General features: G+C 47.1%; 1 protein-coding gene across 4 annotated transcripts in view; it reads left to right on the plus strand.

The window, feature by feature from the left end:
- Positions 1 to 22155, plus strand: part of LOC143822321 (synaptotagmin-like protein 2) — a 62051-nt gene that overhangs the window by 32548 nt on the left and 7348 nt on the right. For all 4 annotated transcript variants that reach the window (XM_077307318.1, XM_077307319.1, XM_077307317.1 and 1 more), the window contains exons 4-15: positions 1947 to 2046; positions 4042 to 4132; positions 4756 to 4849; positions 5643 to 6770; positions 11501 to 11599; positions 13900 to 13991; positions 15252 to 15353; positions 16772 to 16941; positions 17902 to 18004; positions 19382 to 19543; positions 21011 to 21089; positions 21463 to 21562. In XM_077307318.1, coding sequence (XP_077163433.1) covers positions 1947 to 2046; positions 4042 to 4132; positions 4756 to 4849; positions 5643 to 6770; positions 11501 to 11599; positions 13900 to 13991; positions 15252 to 15353; positions 16772 to 16941; positions 17902 to 18004; positions 19382 to 19543; positions 21011 to 21089; positions 21463 to 21562 — 2320 coding nt within the window. The remainder of the gene's footprint in view (positions 1 to 1946; positions 2047 to 4041; positions 4133 to 4755; positions 4850 to 5642; positions 6771 to 11500; positions 11600 to 13899; positions 13992 to 15251; positions 15354 to 16771; positions 16942 to 17901; positions 18005 to 19381; positions 19544 to 21010; positions 21090 to 21462; positions 21563 to 22155) is intronic.

The raw sequence follows: 22155 nt of genomic DNA on the forward strand, positions 1-22155 counted from the left end.
GTTTGATAAACTTTTCCCGTATTGTATAAACTCTTACTTAGTTTTGTTGTTATCACAGTGGGCTTTCTTCTTTCGCACAACTGCAGTGCAGTGTGTGCCCCATTTTGTATTTTTAGCAATGTCAATTTCGCCTTCCTATTACCAAGGCATAGAACACTCGATGAGTCACTCAAAGCTTAGTGGCTGCACTGCGGTAGTCAAACTGTGGCCCTCCAGATGTCCATGAACTACAATTCCCAGAAGCCCCTGCCAGCATTCGCTGGCAGGGGCTTCTGGGAATTGTAGTCCATGGACATCTGGAGGGCCGCAGTTTGACTACCCCTGGACAGCCTGGAGTGACATGAGGCCGATTTAGTCCCCGTATTTTCTTCCTGAGCCCCAGCCAGCCTGATTGCATCAGACCTCGGAAGCTAAGCAGGGTCAGCTCCCCTTAGTGTTTGGAAGGGAGACCTCCAAGGAGTCAGGCAATAGCTAAACCACTTCTGTTTGACTCTTCTCTTGAAAAACCTAAGGTCACTCCAAAGTTGGATGCAGCTTGACTGCACTTTCACCAACATTGTCTTCCTGCCACCCTATGGAACAACAGCAGAGGGCCAGAGCAGTTGGTGGGAGTTAGCCCTCCAAAGTGGGCAATCTGGCCAGCCTAGGCAGGCAGACAGACAGACAGACAGACTCTTTATTACGGTTATGGACCAGCCTAAGATGATGTGATATGTCTGTTAAAACCAGAATTTAAAACCTCCTAAAATACAGGGATACAAAATAAAACATGCTGTAAGAATGTATATAAACACAGCTGTCCAGTTCACTTGGTTCTCCCCTGTGTTGTTGTTATTCATGTTGTGTTGAAATTGTTACTGATAGATTGTGATGTTCTATTGAAAATTCTATAATGTTATAGATTGTTTGATGTTCCATGTAAATTTACGCCCAGAGCCGCAAAGAATGGGCGGTATAAAAATCCAAGTGAATGAATGAATGAATGAATGAATGAATGAATGAATGAATGAATGAATGAATGAATGAATGAATGAATGAATGAATACAGACCATTCTGTTGCAAATTTTCATCGCTGCTGTACAGAACCTGGCAACACTATAGGTTGTGTCATTATCTACATCTGTAAGCAGCAAAGAAATGTAAAATTGCCTTGAATGCCCATAAAATCCTCCTACCGGTGGTAGAATGAAACTAGTTCAGATGTCATTATAGTATCGACATTGAAAGAAGAAGAAGAGTTGGTTCTTATATGCCACTTTTCCCTACCCGAAGGAGGCTCAAAGCGGCTTACAGTCGCCTTCCCATTCCTCTCCCCACAACAGACACCCTGTGGGGTGGGTGAGGCTGAGAGAGCCCTGATATCACTGCCCGGTCAGAACAGCTTTATCAGTGCCGTGGTGAGCCCAAGGTCACCCAGCTGGCTGCATGTGGGGGAGCGCAGAATCGAACCTGGCATGCCAGATTAGAAGTCTGCACAGTACACCAAACTGGTAGAGAGTATGTTCCACATTTTCTATATGTAGGGGCATTTCCTTTCGACATAGGGTATTTTTCTGTATCTTCCTTCTATTACAGCTGAAGGGAGGACATTACAGCGTGCTAAAGGGAAGGCCCTCCTATGACTAGGTACTTCAGGTTTGGCTAGGTATGTCATAGGGCCAGCCTAGCTTAGTATTAAGGGACAACAACTGGAGCAAGAAGAAGAGTTAGGCAGGAGGGGGGGGGGAAGCTGGTTGGATCCACCCCATTCTTTTTGGCCCAAAGCATTTTGAACAAGGACGACGGTGGAAATTCACAGATGTGCCAAGAGTTGCTCCAGCCCTGTTTAATTTCACAGATTTAGCCCCAGTATGAATCGTGCGACAGGCATTTTCTTATATGAAAATAAAACACAGCAGCCCTCCGTGTTGGGCTTTTCAATGTGATGTTGTTGACTCTTGAACAGGTGGAACGACTGAGAGTCCTCCGGAGAGTCCAGGAGGCGAAGCGACATTTTTGCCCTCCGAAGCAGCAGCTTTGGCCTCTCCCGAATTGGAAGAAGATAGGTAATGATTAACAAAGGAGAACAATGGAAGGGGAACACGTGGCCATAGACCCAGATCAAAGAAGTGACTATTGTAGAGTGTGGATGTTGAGAGCATTGCCAGCACATGTAGCAGGCTTCCTGCCCAATTTAAATTTAGGTCAGGATAGTAGTGGTAGAGCCTCTTGTGACGCAGAGTGGTAAGGCAGCAGTCATGCAGTCTGAAAGCTCTGCCCATGAGGCTGGGAGTTCGATCCCAGCAGCCGGCTCAAGGTTGACTCGGCCTTCCATCCTTCCGAGGTTGGTAAAATGAGTACCCAGGTTGCTGGGGGGTAAACGGTAATGACTGGGGAAGGCACTGGCAAACCACCCCGTATTGAGTCTGCCATGAAAACGCTGGAGGGCGTCACCCCCAAGGGTCAGACATGACTCGGTGCTTGCACAGGGGATACCTTTACCTTTACCTTTAGTAGTGGTAGAAGGGAGCACAGACTTGGATCCCGTGAGTTTCCCCCTCCATCTTGCCCAACACCCCTTCTGCAGCCTCTGTGCTGTGTGGCTTGCATCCCTTGAAAGTCCTATGAGGGAAGTGAACGCAGCATCCTTCCCAGAGAGGGGCATGGTTGGAGGTATGAGGGCTGCTACCATAGCACAGTGACGATGTGTAGCTGGTGGTAGTCTTCATGGGGCTTTTTACCCACTCCCAGTTCAAATAAATCCCTCCAGTCCACACTGAATTCGATTTCCATTTTGATTTGGGGCGCTCTAATTTTCCCTCTGCAACATGCACGATTGATCCAGAGTGACCCTACCTTTCCCCCTCAGTATCCAGCAGTGGATATAAGCCTCGATATTTGAAAAATCAGCATCAGTAACTGTGCAGCTTCCTGCTTTTGCAAATTAACTTCCTTCTCCGTGCCTGGTAGCAAAGCAGTCTTCCCTGATTGGCCAGGGCATAAGTTCAAAGACTTCCTGGTTCCCGGTTGCAAGGTTTCCCTTAAAGTGACTGAGTTCCAGGAGCCCTAACTTCTCTCAGCAGAGATTTGCCTCTTGGATTTATTCCCCCCTCCTCTGCCGTCTGCAGTCCTCTCCCAGACCCCTTGTTCAAGAAAAGAAAAGAAAGAAACTCCTGCTGCTCTTGGCTCCCCTCCCCGCTCTGATCTTCCCCAGTCAAGTGCAGAACACTTTCTGTTTCAGTTGGGGGCGGGGAATAGAGGAAGACCAGAGTTCAAATCGATCTGAATTCAAAGTAAGCGCAGAATCAACCCTGCTGTTGTGAGCAATGCCTTGACATCACTGGCCATCAGCCAATCAGCAGCTGCTCACATGCACAGGTGAGCAGTAATAACAGTCCTGGTGTCTCTATCGCCACCTATTGGTACCCTCCAGTAAGGATTCCCCATCACTTGGTGGTAGCCTGCTGGTTTTCCTATCATTTCAGCGTCCTTCTTAATTCTTGCCACAACATTTCTTTAGAACCCTGTGCACCATAGAGAGAGAACTTTATCCACTGAAATATCCTTTGGGGAACATCACCACATTTGCTTATGTAAAAGCCTCAGACAAAAATACTTCTAACAGTTGTTTTTCCATCTGGGAAAGGAAAAAACCGTTCTGAACAAGGCACAAATGGGGAAGTTAATCATTAAACAAGCAGCAGCTGAGAGATGCAGGAGCCTTTGAATGTTCTTGGCCAAACAATCTATGTAAAAATGTAACAACCTTTTGTTTTAGTAGGTTCCTTTTGCTTGGCAGAAAAAAGGAACATTTTGCAATCTGGTAGGCTGAAGGAGAAGCGTTTTGGTCCTCTGGGTTTAGATAATAGCTGGAGTTGAAAAAATATATATTCTGAAAGCAAATAATGATAGTGAGGAAGAACTTGATGATTGATAGAACCAGGAACATCAGACAGAGTGTGCACCGAAAGATGTTCTCTCCCGTGACTTCCTGGTGCCTTGAAATCCGGAGCTTTCAGCCAAATCTGTGCCTTGAAATCTGTTGCTGTCCTTCTCTGCAGATCTCAGGAATCAGCTTCGGATTCTGCAGAAAGATGCCAAAGGAAGCCCAGGCCGAGACTGAGGCTATCAACCCTGCCATCTACCGAAAAGGTAGTGTCCAGTGAAAATGCTCGATCACACGTTGAGTTAGAACAGTTGGCTTTCAGTTGACAGGACACACCCTGAACTCCAGCAGGTTACACCACTGGAAGCACTCCTGTTCTTTTAGGCTTGTTTCTTTATGATTTTCTTAAGAGAGGAGAGGACTGCAGAAAAGCAAAGAGAGAACAGGAAAAGAGGGTCATGACAATTGATCTAGAGCCGCAGTTCTCAACCTTTTTGGGGCTCCGACCCCAATTTAGCAGCAGTGGCAGCATGCGCACAGGCATGCGCACAAGAATCGAGCTGCATAAAAGCAGCCAGTTCCATGGCTCCGCCGGTCGCTGGCGCCACCAGCCACCTTCTCCCACCCCCGCCTCTGCCTGCCGCTGCCACCCACCGCCACAGGGTGCCTCCACCTCAGCAGCCAGCAACGGGGCGACCCTGAGGAAGGGGGCAAGCAACCCCAAATGGTACTTGGGGCCACTGAGGGGGCAAGGGAATGTCTGCTACCTCTCCCCTACTCTCCAAGGCTTAGAACCCGTGGTCTCATGGGGCAGCCATACTGAAACCTAGCACGATAATTTAGTGACATTCTTGACAAGAATGAAAAAAGAAAAAAAATTTCTCCGCAGAGATCCATCCTTGAAGACGTTTCTCCGTTGGACAGCGGTGTTGGAATGAGTCCATCCTCGGTCACACGAGACGGCTCTCAAGAACATGGGAAAGGTAGGCTTTGAGAGTGCCTGGGAAGTGCTCCATGGCAGCTCTTTGAAAGACGTCTCTGTGTTTCTCCACATCTCTGGGCCCAGGGACACCTTTGAAATTCTGACACGGCAAGGGGGTGACAGCTTTGGTGGCAGCTGCTGCTAAAGCAAAGCCAATGAGATCTTCAATTGACACGTTTCTCCCCACACTTCTTAGAGCCAGTGGCGGTTTGTATATTATTACTGGTTTAAAATAAGCTATTGGGTAGAGATCCATTGCATTTGAAAATTGACTAATTGGAGGACTTCCCACTGAGGAAAGCTGTTTTCCAGGATGCCAAATAAAGGAATAAGGAAAGAAAGAACATATAAGGAGAGACACTTCTTGCTTTTGATAGTTTTAAGCTTATTGTATTGCCTTTGGATAGGTTTCTTTTTCTGAGAGTGAAATCTCCAATGGCTTGCTGGGTAAAAGCTCTTCCGCCAGGCATTTGGTCGAGGCCAACGACAACACCTATTCGGCCCCAGAACCCCATCCAGATACGCTAATTCTATGGGGGGGGGGCAACCGTAATGTTACTGCAGCTAAACGTGCTGCAGTTCCCCATGTTATGTTATGACTGTGGAAGCTGCTGCATTATTAATGACACCGTTACTGAACTATATTGTGCTGTATTGTACAATTCAAGTTCCTTGTAAACTGCCCTGAGCCATTAGGGAGGGTGGTATATAAATCTAAATTAAATAAGTAAATAATTAAAAAATCATAATTGCACCCAGTTTTTGTACCTGCTGTAACAATTCTCTCCTTGCAGGGCCTGAAAGACACTCAGCGTCCTCCACAAAAACTTCGGGAAAAGATCCAAATGAATTGGCTTACCTGGCTGAAGTGGATGCTCCTGATGCTCCCCCGGGAAGCCCGTCGGTCCAACTTGCTGCTCAGGAACAAACTCGTTCTCCAAGCAAGATACCAGTAAAGTCAAAGCCCAGCAAAGGACACTTCGGTCCTGATACGGGCATGAGTAAGGCACCGGAGAAACCAGAACTGAGTACGGCAAAGAGAGAGTTGCTGAAGAGGTCTAAATTGTCCTCCCTCGGAGGGGAGGACGGTTTTACGAAGCAAGGTGGCAATTATATCGTCTCATGTCTCAGTGACAAAGATGGGGAGAAAGGCCTAGATCAGGAACAGTTTAAGAATCTGAAGAACTTTTGGGAGAAGGGAGGTGAGTCTGCGTTGTCTAGAGATGCATCTGAGAAATCCTCCAAAAAAACCAGCCTGGTGGAAGTCAACGGGAAGCCACCCAGACTGAGAAGGTCCCTCTCGTTGCTGTCCAACCAGAGCCAAAACAGTGATGAAAAACAGAACTCTAATGTCTGCTCCAAACCCAGAGTCCTTTCCAAAAGAACGGCCACCTTCTCTTCCAGTGAAGACGAACGTACTTACATAGCACCTCCCAGGAAGGGATCAGGGCCTTCCATCCCTAGATCCACCTATGGCAGGAGCAAAGGGACAGCTGTTCATAAAAACTGCACGAGTGATGGGAACGGGAAGCAGCCCGTGGTGGAAGAGGAGAAGAAAGAGGAGCGCTGCATAAAGAGGTCGAAACTGCCCATCCGTGTGCCTTCCCTTAAAATCGAGTCCCCAGCAAGAGAGGGGAGCGGGATCCTTTTTGAGCTGGAGACCCCCGCGGATGAGTACATCATGGCTGACGAAAGCAAGCATAAGATGGATTCGCTGGCCAGCAGGGTTCAGATTTTAATAGAGTCTCTGGAGGACCTTGGCAAAGTTACTACAGAAAGTAGTCTGGACGCTCAAAACAGTGTAAAAACCCATGAAGGACTGCTTGTGGATAAGCCTGGCCGTTCTGCCAGTGACCAGCCCCAAAATGAAGCTGCTGATGAAAGAGAACTCGGTCAACAACCAGACGCTACTGCACTTTCAGGTTGTCCGTGGTTCATTTGTAAGGAGGCTGCGGGGTGGCTGGGAGGGGGGAGGGGCAAGATTGACAGCTTCATGCTGGGAAACTTCTTGGGATTTGGGGATGGAGGACAGGGCCCTCAGTGGGGTACAATGTCTAAAGAACCCGTTTGCTCCAGTAGAACAAATCTCTGTAGTCTGGAGAGGAGCTATAATTCCAGGGGATTCTCCAGGTCCCTTTTGCCGCTTTTCCCTACCCGAAGGAGGCTCAAAGCAGTTTACAATCCCCTTCCCATTCCTCTCCCCACAACAGACACCCTGTGGGGTGGGTGAGGCTGAGAGAGCCCTAATATGCCCGGTGAGAACAGTTTTATCAGTGCCGTGGCGATCCCAAGGTCACCCAGCTGGCGGCATGTGGGGGAGTGCAGAATCGAACCTGGCATGCCAGATTAGAAGTCCGCACTCCTAACCACTACACCAAACTGGCTCTCTTTAGTTGAACCAGTGGTCTTACTGGATACAAGACAGTTTCATATCAGAGTGCAGATTTTTGCAGAGAGAAAGTTCCCGGTTGAGCTTTAAGGACATGGAAAAGGATCTCGGGTAGCCAGTATTGGAAAGGTTTTTCTCTGCTGGAGAACTTGGAGAATAGCTGCCAGTTGCAGGAGATGAGACTACATGAGACTGGCCAATTATCTGACATTATATATGCTAGGGTTGCCAACCTCCAGGTAGGGCCTGGAGATCTCCCTGAATTACAACTGATATCCAAAGATCAGCTTCCCTGGAGTAAATTGCTATAGCCCTCTAAAGTTCTTCCTTCCCAAACTATCCCCAGGCTCTACCCCCCAACTCTCAAGGAATTTTCTGACTCAGAGATGGCATCCCTATGTATCCTGGTATTTTGCTTTCCCTTGGGAGACAATCATGCAGGCGAAAAAGAACAAAGGATCTTTTAACCATTTTCAGTAACTGTTCTTGGTCTTTCCAGGCAGCTCTTCCCAAATCTTACTGCCACCATCCAGTTATAGGACCATACTTCTATTGTGATTTCTCTTCTTGATGGACTATTGAATATTCAGCATTATATTGGCTTTGACTAAAATTTAATATTATGCAGGCACAAGAATCTCATGCATCTATACCAGTCTTTCTCAACCAGGTTTTATGATTTTATGATTAACTCCCAAATGGGTGGGAGTTAATTCGTTTTTTATTTGTAACCCGCCACGAGCCAGAAATGAGAGTGGTAGGCAATAAGTCCAGTAGTAGTAGTAGTAGTAGTAGTAGTAGCAGCAGCAGCAGCATCAGCAGCAGCAACAGTAATATATTTTTTAAGTTATTAAACATTTATGGGGTGATATAACTGAATATGGTCTTGTTTACCTGCCCCCCCTCCCAAAATGGCCAGTTATAGGCCTGGAGTGGGGGGAGGGGGAGGGGCCATGGGTGGGTGCATCCACAGCTCTGTTGCTCAACCTTATTCTGGACCATCACACCACTTCTGGGGTTTCTCGAAGCCTGAGGAATGTTTCAGGGGCTTCTCACTGGTTAGAACGTTGAGAAAGGCTGATCTGGGGAGCCAGCTTGGTGTAGTGCAGGGGTAGTCAAACTGCGGCTCCAGATGTCCATGGACTACAATTCCCATGAACCCTGGCAGGGGCTCATCGGAAATGTAGTCCATGGTCATCTGGAGGGCTGCAGTTTGACTACCCCTGGCATAGTGGTAAGGAGTGCAGACTTCTAATCTGGCATGCCTGGTTTGATTCTGCACTCCCCCACATGCAACCAGCTGGGTGACCTTGGGCTCGCCATGGCACTGATAAAGCAGTTCTGACTGAGCAGTAATATCAGGGCTCTCTCAGCCTCACCCACCCCACAGGGTGTCTGTTGTGGGGAGAGGAAGGGGAAGGCAAATGTAAGATGCTTTGAGACTCCTTCGGGTAGAGAAAAACAGCATATAAGAACCAACTCTTCTTCTTCTTCTTCAGTAATATCAGGGCTCTCTCAGCCTCACCCACCTCACTGGGTGTCTGTTGTGGGGAGAGGAACGGGAAGGAGATTGGAAGCCGCTTTGAGCCTCCTTCGGGTAGAGAAAAGCGGCATATAAGAACCAACTCTTCTTCTTATTCTTCTTCATCTATATGTTTCTTCCACCTTTCTTCATTTGCCTGTTCCTCTTCTGCATCATTATTCATATATATCATTTTGCAAAATCCCTATAAATAACATTTTTTTAAAATAAAGGTAACTTTTCCTTTTTTAAACAACCCCTTAAAAGGGAAAACTTGTTAAAAAACAACAGCCCTGTTTTGTTACAAATGTAACCAAATCAGATTTTATTCATATTGTCCCCAAGGAGAACAAAATTGGTGCCAAAGTCTGTAGGAGGATTCTACTTATACCAGTCTTCGTCACACCGTTCATCAGGATTATAAATACTCTCATGCTATGCCAAAATGCTCTATAGATGACTTCCTGTTTCTTCACAGATATATTTTTGGATTCCTTAAGACCCTGACTGGTGGGCTGGGTCGTGGAGGAATCACAGAATCATAGAGTTGGAAGGGGCCATACAGGCCATCTAGTCCAACCCCCTGCTCTACGCAGGATCAGCCCAAAGCATCCTAAAGCATCCAAGAAAAGTGGGTATCCAACCTTTGCTTGAAAACTGCCAGTGAGGGGGAGCTCACCACCTCCTTAGGCAGCCAGTTTGGTGTAGTGGTTAGGAGTGCAGATTTCTAATCTGGCATGCCGGGTTCGATTCTGCGCTCCCCCACATGCAGCCAGATGGGTGACCTTGGGCTTGCCACAGCACTGATAAAACTGTTCTGACCGAGCAGTAATATTAGGGCTCTCTCAGCCTCACCCACCCCACAGGGTGTCTGTTGTGGGGAGAGGAATGGGAAGGTAACTAAGCCGCTTTGAGCCTCCTTCGGGTAGGGAAAAGCGGCATATAAGAACCAACTCTTCTTCTTCTTCTTCTATTCCACTGCTGAACTACTCTGATTGTGAAATTTTTTTCCTGATATCTAGCCTATATTGTTGTACTTGAAGTTTAAACCCATTACTGCGTATCCTTTCCTCTGCAGCCAATGGGAACAGCATCCTGCCCTCCTCCAAGTGACAACCTTTCAAACCCTCATTGGCTATCATGTCCCCTCTCAACCTCCTTTTCTCCAGGCTGAACATTCCCAAGTCCCTCAACCTATCTTCATAGGGCTTGGTCTCTTGGCCCCAGATCATCCTCGTCGCTCTGCTCTGTACCCTTTCAATTTTATCGATGTCCTTCTTGAAGTGAGGCCTCCAGAACTGCACACAGTACTCCAGGTGTGGTCTGACCAGTGCCGTATACAAGGGGACTATGACATCTCATGACGTGGATTTGATTCCTCCCTCGCCTGAAGAAGCTTAATTTGCATTTATCTATTCTAGGAACTGAGTAGAGTTGTGAAGTGTATAGATTCTTTCTATGAAGAGTGAGTTAGCCTATTAGTCACTAACCACTCCATTCCCAAAGGCATCTTCATGAAATGTTTTGCAGGTTTCTATAGCAACAGAAAAGAGCATGAGCCCAGGATCACGTGCAAGATTCAGACAACTAGTGGCAGGTTGGCACTTTCCTTACTCACTGCTCACGTCTTTGGCTACCGCTAGAATGTGAGTCCATCTGTCGAGTGAAGGGATTTCAGATTCCAAATGACACTAGCAGGCGATGGGTTTAGGGGTGGTATGCCAGAGGTGCATGGAGAAATCAGCATTGGTAGTGAGACAGGAAATCTAGATCTCTGTTCAGTCCAGGAGGATGCATTGTCTGGAACTTCATTGCCAGTTGCAATTCAGCACTCTCTCTTTCTAGTCTCCCTCTGAAATTTCTTTGTAAAAGAAACTGCTACCTCTCAATGTATCAGTTGTTGTCATTCAGCATCTGAAATCACTCCGCTCTCCAAGATATAAGGACAGATGGACTCACATTCGAACTGTATCTGAAGAAGTGAGCAGGGACTGACGAAGGCAGCCACACATTTTGTGAGGTGCCCCCGGGTCTCTTGCTCTTTTCTACAGCTACGAACATGGCTGTCCACACTGGCCTATCTCCATGGAAGGTCTCTATAAGTTTCAGGTTCTAGGAACTGCAGAATTACTTGTAAAAATAAAAATCTCTTAAATAGACTGTGACCCTGAGCACACTTACTAAGAAGGAAATTCTGTGGGCAGTATTTCCAGGCCAGTCAGCTGAAGATCAGATTGTTTGGTCCAAACAGATGAACCTTTCTTACAAGACTATTGGTCCCTCTCTGGCTCAGTATTAACCCCTCTCTTGGGCAGTAGCCCTCTAACAAAGAGATGTCTGACTCACCTGAGTCCTTCAGTTCAGGGGTAGTCAACCTGTGGTCCTCCAGATGTTCATGGACTACAATTCCCATGAGCCCCTGCCAGCTGGCAGGGGCTCATGGGAATTGTAGTCCATGAACATCTGGAGGACCACAGGTTGACTACCCCTGCTTCAGTTGGATATGTCTGGAACTGAATCTAGGACTGCCTGCATTCAATACACGCGCTCTGCCCCCAAGCCACAGCCCCGCCCCACTATATGCCATAGCTCTGTGAGCCATCCCCATAAATCCCTACATCCTATGAACAAAAGGAAAAAAAGGGGGGTGGGGAGTGGAGATTTAAGAACTCTTTCCAAGCCGCAGTTTCAGAGATGCCAGTATTTTTCCATTGCTTAATTCGGTCCTGTTTGTTTTCCAGAGGGAAATGGGTACCACGCTTCCATCACCAAGAGGATGCCCCACACAAACGGCCTCAATCTCACCAAGAGTATGGTGAACCTTTACACCACCACAGAAAGTGAGTCTCCACTGCCCCCTATCTCCTCGCCTGAGTTTTCCCTCCTGCAGATTCATCCACCAGACACACGGAGCTGAATGTCGCCCACCTACCCTGTTAGGCATTTTGCTCATCCTCGTTCTCTTGTGCTCTGGGTGGGGGGCCATCATCTGGAAGACCCCCCCAAGCATGGCTGATGAACTGCAACAGCCACCCTGTGAGGTGGGTGAGACTGAGAGAGCCCTGATATCAATGCTCGGTCAGAGCAGCTTTATTATTGCTGTAGTGAGCCCAAGTTCCCCCAGCTCAGGGGTAGTCAAACTGCGGCCCTCCAGATGTCCATGGACTACAATTCCCAGGAGCCCCCTGCCAGCGTTCGCTGGCAGGGGGCTCCTGGGAATTGTAGTCCATGGACATCTGGAGGGCCGCAGTTTGACTACCCCTGCCCCAGCTGGCTGCATGTGGAGGAGTGTAGAATCGAACCTGGCTCGCCAGATTAGAAGTCCGCACTCCTAACCACCACACCTTTACATCCTTTCCCCCGTGGCTATTCTGCTGCAACTCCTCTTCCTGTCAGGCTGTTCTTCTCTCCTGGAGATTTCCAGAAACTCCATCTTCCGTAGTTGTGTGGCCCATTAAATGTACCCCTGCAAATTATAGTTGTTAGGGATGACCTGAAATTTTACTTTCAGCCACAAGAGGGGGCTGGAACCTTCCTGAAGTATTGTTTTCAATTGTTTAAAATATGTCTATTGGGCTTTTCCATCCTGTGCTAGAACTGGTTTCTCTTAAGGTTAGGTGGCATCAGTGTTATCATGCCTGATTTTAAACAACAGAACCTGTGTCAGGCAGCATACGTTAAAAACAAAAAGGAAAGCACAGGCTTAAGAAAAATCTAGTTCAGTGGTTCTTACCCAGGGGGTCAGGACCCCTTTGAGCAGGGGTAGTCAAACTGCGACCCTCCAGATGTCCATGGACTACAATTCCCAGGAGCCCCTGCCAGCACTGGCAGGGGCTCCTGGGAATTGTAGTCCATGGACATCTGGAGGGCCGCAGTTTGACTACCCCTGCCTTTGAGGGTCGAACGGCCCTTTCACAGGGGTTACGGCAGGGCAAGCAGCTTGGCAGGCGGGGCGCCATCCACACAACAGCCTTGCAGGGTAGATTAAGATATAGCATTTGTCTGTCTGGAGCAGCAGAAAAGATTGAGATCGCCATGGTGGGACAAGAGGCAGAGAAACCCCAGGGGGAAAAAAAACAAGTTATATCCAATTCTGAACAAGGGATCTTCACACCATTGGTCAGTTTCGGTTTAATTTCTGTGAAAGAACCCTTGCATCGTTTTATGGTTGGGGGTCACCCCAACAGGAGGAACAGTATCAAAGGGTCGCAGCAGCATTAGGAAGGTTGAGAACCATTGGTCTACAGCTAGGTAGAAACTGCCATCCAGGTGCATCTAGGAGCCCTCTGGGGGGTTTTCAAAGCCAGAGTCCTTCAGAGACGGTTTTCCTTGGCCTGACTCTGTGTAGCATCCCTGGATTCCCCCAGAGGTCTCCCCTCCAAGGACAAACCAGCACTGACCTTGCTTAGCTTCCAAAATCTGCCTAGATCAGGCAGGCCTTGACTATTCAGATCAGGGCAAGAAAGACGTTTAATCCTTAGGCATATCCAAAACCAAACAGTTTGTTGCAACCTCATTTGGGTTTGTTGGAGGGTAGAGACGGTCATTCTGTGGCCCTGGGCAACCGGCCAGTGGGGACCAAGCGAGGCCACAGCTGTCCCCAGGAGCCCTAGATGGGGATGACAGAAGCAGCTGCAAGAACCTGCTCTTTCCCCCCCTGCCCCCCCCCATCCTTAGAGGGAGCTTGGCTGTGAACATCCACCTTGGCCAGCAGGGGAGGATGTTGGGTTAGGTTGCCAGATCCAGTCAGGGAAATTACTAAAGGCCTCTGTAGCGTACAGTGCCATAAATCTGCGGTCCAGAGCATCCAATGTCCTCCAAGAGGGATGGAGCGTGAGGGGACAAGGATCACACTGGGATACAATCCCACAGAGTTCCCCCACCAAAGCTTCCCATTTTATCCAGGGGATTTGATGTCTGTAGCCTGGAGATGAGCTGCAATTCCAGGGGATCCCCAGGTCACAGCTGGAGGCTGGCATCCCTAGTTGCCCCATGGCTCCTGGCCCAGATGCTCCTGTTTTCCATGAGCTAAGACCACCCCTGGTGTTCTCAAGTTCTGAATACAGAAGCCATCAATTATGGTCTGCAGACTCAAAGTATAAACTGCTTTCTCCTACTTTGTTCTCCCTTCCGTCCGCAGCATACAGTAAGCCTCAGATGCTGACTCAGCAGTACCTGGAACCAGAGAGAGCCAAAGATTTGAGCCGATCCACCCCCCTCCTTCTCTCAGAGGTAAAGCGCTTGTGGGGTGCTTATATCATGTCTAAGAGCTTTTTTGCTGTTCAGGACAATTGGAGTTTTATGCCTGTTTTTCTGGAGCAGAACCTTGGTCCAAGCAGTAAACGGAGGTGTGCAGCCAGAGGACCAGGCAGGGTGCCTGTCTCTCCCCTGTTCCATTTTCCCTTCACAACACCTGAGCCAGGGTGGCTGCACCAAGTTTACTCAACCAAAGGGAGGAGAATTTAGCACACCACCACCCTTCTCCCAAGGAGTTCAGGGCAATCATTTTCTCTTTAATTTAAATTTTGTCCCCACAACAACCCTGTGAGGCGGGTTAGTCTGAGGGAGGATGACTGCCCAAGATCACCCACTGAATTTCAGGGCAAAAATGAGATCTGAATCCATCTCTAAATTCCTTTGTACCCAAGGCCAGGTTCAAAGTAGGGATGTATATTCGATTTAGCTAAGCTGGGAGGGGGACGGGGGACGGTACATACCAAATCAATGCCTTGGATTTCAGTCAGTATTTTTAAACGGAGCTGGTTTCATTTGTATGCCAAATTGATTAAGCAAGATTCAAGATTCCTGAATTTATTCAGCGCCATTATATGCTACGAGGCTATTAAAATCAATGAGAAATCTAGCCTAAGTCTATCCAGTGGTCTTGTGGGGGAGAGGGGGAGATAAAGGCACCCAATTTTCAGCATAGCTACTAGAGACTATCCTCAAAAGACTCCCAAGTTTCAAAAAGATTGGACCAGAGAGTCCAGTTATGTGGGCACTCAAAGAAGGTGACCCATCCTCCGTTATTTCCAAAGGGGGGGGGGGTAGGACTAGGCCGGCATCAGTACAAGCCCAGCAGAATGTCCCAGAGAATCTCTGCAATGAAGGGGGGGGGCACTTTTGTAAGGCCAGCCTGGCAGCAGGATCAGCTCAATACTGCCCAGTGGTCAGTGCCAACCCAACAGGACCAAGGTCACATTCGAGAACCTCTGGAGTAGAAATTGAGGGTGGGGGGCATTTCTGCAGGGACAGCTGAACCAGTGGGATGTACTACAGCCCAGCAGCAAACATCTGTGCCCCACAGTCGAACCCTGTGCTATAATATGGCAAACGCTGGCTCAACAGGGCTCCGGCACAGAATCACAGTCCTGGGTTCTTGTTGCATTCCTTCCTCCATCTTGTCTTTGTCTCTCTGGTCCCCTCCTGCGCTGGCGGATCTGGTCTCTTGCACATCGGCGGGCTTTACACTCTTCTCGATTTGATTTGCAGACAGAATCTGACACTGCTTCAGAAATCAGCTTCCAGTTCAACAGGCACAAGAACTCTCCCAGTATGGGCAGCCATTCCTCTGACATGGCCTCGGTCTCTTCGGTAGGTACTCCTGCAGAAAACCTCGCTAAGGGGCTCAGATTTAGATTTATTGCTATATGGCTCCAAGCCAAGTACGAAGACACCTAAAAAATCGAAAGCAACACAAAAAATTAGCAAAAATAGGGAATTTAAAATAATATTAGAGGGATGGTTTAAGTGGGAAATTAAATTACCAAACTTCATAACGAGTTTCCAGTACCAACATATCTTTGGAGTAATAAGATAAAGCACAAAATTTAGCTACATCAGTGTTTTCTAGGCTTGTGTGATTTGGCCGCTTTGGCGGCTGTTCCCTCTGGGCGCAGCCAGCGCCACACCACAGGGGGGAGTTCCGCGGCTGGGTGGTTGCGCCCGCCGTCACACCACCACCCGCGCCGCCCTCCCCCCCCCCCGCGGCGCGGCACTGGCTGTGCCCAGAGAGAACGGCTGCCGAAGCGGCCGAATTGCACAATATCCCTTGAGAGGAGCATTTTGAGGGCCATTCTGCACGCCATAAATTTCGCATAATGCTTACCCCCTGAAAATGCTATATTCCAGCCACTCCGCATGACGTCGCCAACCTCCCATGTCCAGCCAGCAACTTCTCGCAGTATCCACCATTTTAAAGTGCTAGTTGGCAAATCCCAAAAAGTGGATTCACCAACCTAAAAAGCGCTATCCCCCAGCGGACAACCAGCAGGCCACCGGCACAAGAAAGGTACGGAGGCAAAGAAGTGCTACCTCCACCTCCAATGTTCTGCCCTCGCACCCGCCTCCCTATCCCTTCCTACGGGGGACAGGAAGTTCTTTTTAAAAATGGAGGACATCCTGGGGCAACAACTAGGTGTGCAAGCATGCAGGCAATGTCATAAATAATTTTTCCCAAAGTTACACAAGACATGCCTCTCTAAAGCCCCCCCCCCAAAAAGGAGTGGCTTTCAAAAAGCACTGTGCATCTGTGATTAGATGCATAGGCATTTAAACAGAGAACTATTGATGGTGGGCATCACGGGACCTTTAAAAAAAGGAGAAAGGGGATTGGAGGCCTGGCTTGATTGACAGGCGGAAGAGAGTCGCCTATAAAGCGTGTTGCTCTCTTCCGCCATTTCCAGTGGTACTTATGGAAGGTAAGAAGCGCAAAAAGGCAGCAGAGACAGCCAGAAGGTGAGGAGTGGCTGGGAGGCTCGATAATATTAAGCGCTCCACCATTCAGCCGGCGTAATCATGATAGCTAATCAGAAATGTTATGTCTGTGTATCATCCGGTTAATGAAGATTCCACCCAAGAAGCATTCAGCATTAACTCCATGAAATACCTTTACCTGCTTTACTCAGGAAGGTCACTTCCGCCCAAAAGAGACCTTACTCTTTCTTGTAGCTGAGAAGAAGGGAGGGAGACCATTCTGACCTCCTGAAATATTTCTCTTGCGTCGTGGGCAGGTGAGCGGTAGCGTCCTCAGTGTGTACAGCGGCGATTTCGGCAGTGTCGATGCCCAGGGGCTCGTTCAGTTTGCCTTGGACTATGAAGAGAAAAACCGGGAGTTCCAGATCTACGTCTCTCAGTGCAAAGACCTGGCCATTGTGGATGAGAAGAAAGGCAGAACAGACCCGTGAGTGGGGATTGAAACTGCAGACCTGTAACGCTGTTGGGAGTTGTGTCAGTGCAAAGTAGGGGTCAAATGGGAACTGCTTGGGGTTGCCAGATTCCAGGTGCGGATAGACGAAAAAAATATCAAGCAGGCTACTATGGCAGAGGTTTATTCAATTTTAAACATGCCAGAATGAGATCCGATATATTTCATTCTTGGATACGTCTTTTTCAGTGGCTTATACAGTTTGGTAATCTTTACACTTCTACTGCTTTAGGATGCTTTGGGCTGATCCTGCGTAGAGCAGGGGGCTGGACTAGATGGCACCTTCTAACTCTGTGATTCTGTGATTCTATGATTCTACTACTGGTGATATAACAATGCCATTTATGATTATCTCTTCGCCTCAAAGGACTTTCCCTTACTAATTACATTGGAGGAGAGGCTGATTCTGTGAAGGCTCAAGGGGGTGGCAGGTGACAGTGGATGAGCAAGAGGGATGTGAGTGTCCTGCATAGTGCAGGGGTTGGACTAGATGACCCATGAAGGTCCCCTCCAACTCTGTCATTCTATGATCTGTTTCATTTATTTTGCCTGGAAAAGCCTAATATCTCAACAATGGTACACAGCAAGAGTACAAAAATCCAGAAATTGAGTATGCATGTAAGGCCAATAATATACTTCTAGATGCTGACACTATCAATAGTTACATTTATATATGTCTTTATAGCTTTATTAATCAGTAATGCCTTATTACAGCCACTGTCTTTATTATCATTGTGCTCTTGGCTGAGAGAACAGACTTTCTCTCTCCCTTGACAAAGGGCACAGTGTCAGTGCTTGCCGTAGGTTGTATTTTCCTCAGATATGCTCCTGCAGTCTTTAACTAATTTTGCCTGCTGACTGGCTACCCCAGGTACAGGCTTGTAAGTAACAAGATGGCACTGTTGGAATATTAACTCAGCGGCACTTCCTTCCCAGGTACGTCAAAACTTATCTGCTTCCAGACAAAGCTCGAATGGGCAAGAGGAAAACCTCAGTGAAAAAGAGGACTGTGAGCCCTGTTTACAACGAGGTTTTGCGGGTAAGGACAACTATAGGTTACCCAGAAAGGCCAGATATTTGGGGCAGCAGGATATCCAAAATGGATTTTTAAGGTGGTGTTTCTCAACCTGGTTACTGTCCTTGCAGGGAATAGTTCCTTGTGGCAGGGGAAAAGAAAGGATGGATGCTAGATTATAATAATATGAAAATAATAATTTTAATTTTTATAACCTGCCCTTTCCATTTGGCTCAGGGCAATTCAATCTTGCTTGAGAATATATATATTAAATTATAAATTATTTTAAAACCTCCTCTTAATGGATCACTGGAGGTGATTAGGTTGTGGCAGCAGATCAGTTTTTCTTATAGGTAGGGGGATTCTTTTGCTGGGAGTTCAGCAGACCTCTGTGTTGATTTCCTGGTTTCAACCATAGGCCTGGTGGAACAGCTCTTTGCTGCAAGCCCTCCAGAAGTGCTGAAGGTCCTGGAGGACCCCGATCTCCTCAGGACAAGAGTTATGCCAGGGCAAATAAGGCCTGTTGAAGCCAGTCTCACCTCTTTCAGTCCTGAACAAGTTCTGGTCTTTTGATCTATGTGCTCTTTGAGGGGAATAGTGGAAGAAGAAGAGTTGGTCCTTATATGCCGCTTTTCTATACCTGAAGGAACCTCAAAATGGCTTACAGTCCCCTTCCCTTTCTTCTCCTCACAAAAGACATCCTGTGAGGTAGGTGAGGCTGAGAGAGCCCTGATATTACTGAAGAAGAGGAGTTGGTTCTTATACCTTGCTTTTCACTGCCTGAAGGAGCCTCAAAGCGGCTTCCAATCCCCTTCCCTTTCCTCTCCCTACAACAGACACCCTGTGAGGGAGATGGGACTGAGAGAGGCCTGAGATTCCTGCTTGGTCAGAACAGCTTTATCAGGGCTGTGGCAAGCCCAAGGTCACCCAGCTGCCTGCATGCGGAGGTGCAGGGAATCAAGCCCGGTTTGCCAGATTAGAAGTCGATACTCCTAACCACTAGACCAAGCTGGCTATGGAAGAGGCACTTCCATAGGTCCAGGGGTCCCAGACCAGTAAGGGCTTTGAATGTTAAAGTCAGAACCTTGAATTTGATTTGGTCTCCAATCTGGAGTCAGTGCAGATGGGAGAGCACTGGAATAATATGTGCTCTCCACTGAGTCCCAGTAAGGACTTGAGCTACTGCATTATGGACCACTTGGAGCTTCAGAGTCCTTGATTTCTAGATTTCTGTGCTGCTCAGGTGTAACTCAGTGACAAAGTGCATTGCCTAGAAATGGCCCCAGCTTTGGACAGTCCAGAATATCTCCGGTCGAAGGATTTCAGAAACCATTCTCTATCTGAGCAGAAACGAAAGCTGAAGTAGCTAAATGATCCAACTGCTGTATCTTGTCTCTGCAGTATAAAATAGAGAAAATGGTTCTGCTGATTCAGAAATTGAACCTTTCGGTGTGGCACAATGACCCTTTGGGGAGGAACAGTTTCCTTGGGGAGATGGAAGTTGATTTGGCAAGCTGGGACTGGAGCGACAACAAACTGAACTGGTACACGCTCAAACCACGGGTAAGTAGGGCAGGAATGGGATACACTGAACACATGATGCTGCCTTCTGTTTAGCACATCAACTACTGGAGATGTCAGGGATTGAACCCAGGGCCTTTTGTATGCCAAGCTGGTGTTCTGTCCCTGAACCAGAGCCCCACAGCCATTGTATATCCTTATCCATGGTTCCTCTTTATATTTGTGAAACAGCCTGGAGAGTGGAACATGTCTGGCTGTCCAAGTTGGAAAAGGGCCAATCAGGGAGAGAGAGACCCAGAGAGAGATCTGCACCTCCTGGTGTCTCCTGGGTCCAAGTGCCCATTGTATTCCTGCTTGCAATGGGCTTTCTTGCTAGTATAATATATATACAATAAGGCTTCATTTAAAATTTGTGCTTACCAAAGCAATCTTCAATTAAGAGAACAGATTCTAAGTATAAGCTGTTGAAGACAGTAGCACTACTTAGATTTGAATGGCTGCAATTTCTTCTTGCATTGAAAATATTTATATCACCGTTATTAACCATCATTCACAAAATCAACCTGCAAAACCTTTAAAATTTTCATCTGCTGAATCCAAACAACTTAAAGTTGTTGAGAAAGACAGGAGAAGCTACTCATCTCCATCAAAGGCCAGGCAAGTTTTTACGTGGCCCATAAAAATATTCCAAGCAGGCACTATATAAATTAATAAATGGAGAACGTTCCACTGGTCAGGGGCTTCCACCAAAAAAGCCCTGTCCTTGACAGCCTCACATCTTAACTCCAGAGGAGAACTCAGAGATAAGAATCCAGTGAAGATTTAGAGGAAGCTTCCTGTGAAGCTATTAGCTTCGTGGTAGACACTTGGGGCTTTAAAAACAAAAAATCAGGGCTTTGAATGCTGCCAAACATCAAGTGGGACTTAGTGGAGATCTTCAAATTTGTTCCTTTCTATTGTCAGTTGTACCCCAAAGTACATTTGCCCCAGCTTTATCATCCCATTGCTCTGAAGCCTTCACTACTGATATTGTACACACTTGGTTTATTACTGTCAGGTATCTCTTGAAGCCTCAATAAGCAGACTCATGGCGAGAAAAGAATCTCTTTATTGTAGAAAGCAAACTAAACAAAGGTAAGGCTTTTCCTTGCCGGAACTGAAACTCTTAACTACAAGCACGCTTTTTATACCCCTTGCAGCCCCTCCCCTAAGTCAAATCTTTACGCCCTCTTAGCATACCAGACTTTAATTTTCCCAGTACCATTTTCCCAAGCCCAAAGCGCATGTTGACTCCCAAACACTAGGTGGGATTTCTGAGAGCATAGATCAGCTCTACAATGTCAAGATGAGAAACATCTGCAACAGAGCCATGAGAAAAGGACTTCTTAATTAAACAAGGATTAGTGACCGGGTCAAAGATAACAGAACGTGTCATATGAAACATCAGGAAGCATTACATGGCAAGATCTTAATACAGGATCTTGACAATTGCTGGCATTTCTCTTCCAGAGTCTTTCTACCCTCAATTGTGCTGATCATCGAGGAGTCATGAACCTGTCCATTAAATATGTGCCACCCGGAAGCCTAGGTAAAGCACAGCTGTACTCCGAGGAGCTTTTCCTTGTTGCTAAAAGGGCTTCAGACTGCAAAACCAGGTCTCGTTTTTATATATTCCATGGAATCAAAATTGAAAGGTTTTTCCCCATAATGCATTGGGTTTGATTTTTATTTCTCTCTCTCTCTCCTTGGGGAATACTGTTGTGTTGTCCAAGCAACTCTATGATTCTAATGGATGCAAGATCTCCCACCAGCCCTCTGATCTAAAGCAGGATTTGAAACCAGGGCCCTGCATTTTCATTCTGAAGCCCTGCACACTGCACCTCGTTTTTGGTTTAATAAAACTTCTTTTGATAAAATTACACTCTTCTTGATTAATTATTTTTTATGATCATTTGTGGAAGGTTGGAAGAGCCCTCCATCTGGTGAAGTTCATATCTGGGTCAAGGACACCAAAGATCTCCCACAGTTGCGCCCCTCTGGAGTAGATTCCTTTGTAAAATGGTACGTGAGTCCTCTATAGAGTCCCCTCCCGTCATCTTTTCTATATAATTCCTTATTGCATTAGCCATATCTGTAACCTTAACAAAAATTGTCCTGTTCAGATTTTACGTAAACCATCGCCATTTTAAACAGTTTAACCGAGCACTTGTGTGTGCATGTGTAATGTCTGAACTCTGTGCTGAAGATCCAGAAAATGCATAAGCTTTTACATGTTCATTTTAAGAAGTCAGAAGTTGTGTCTTATCTTTTTTAGGAGCCTCATGGTGCTTAGAAATTTATTATGGGATATTCAGTATTTTTTTAAAGGCCAGCATCAGCTGTACGGGGCCCAATTTGATTTGCTGTCATGGTGCAGTGGCTTACGCTATCTCTGCTTCAGTGTGGCTAATCGAAACACCAAGCTGCTATAAGCCCTAGAAGGGGGGAAAGTTCAAGCTAAGAGACAGTGCCTATTTCTTTTTCCTTCCAAGATCGTTCTGTTTATAGCAGGGGGGAAACAAAGCCATGGACAGGTTAAAACCTACACACATACAGTCACCCCAGTCCAGATGAGGGCCTCACGAAACTGCTATTCGCTTAAAAAAATATCAGGA

The sequence above is a fragment of the Paroedura picta genome, chromosome 13 (genome assembly GCF_049243985.1).
Source record: "Paroedura picta isolate Pp20150507F chromosome 13, Ppicta_v3.0, whole genome shotgun sequence".
Classification (NCBI taxonomy): Eukaryota; Metazoa; Chordata; class Lepidosauria; order Squamata; family Gekkonidae; genus Paroedura; species Paroedura picta.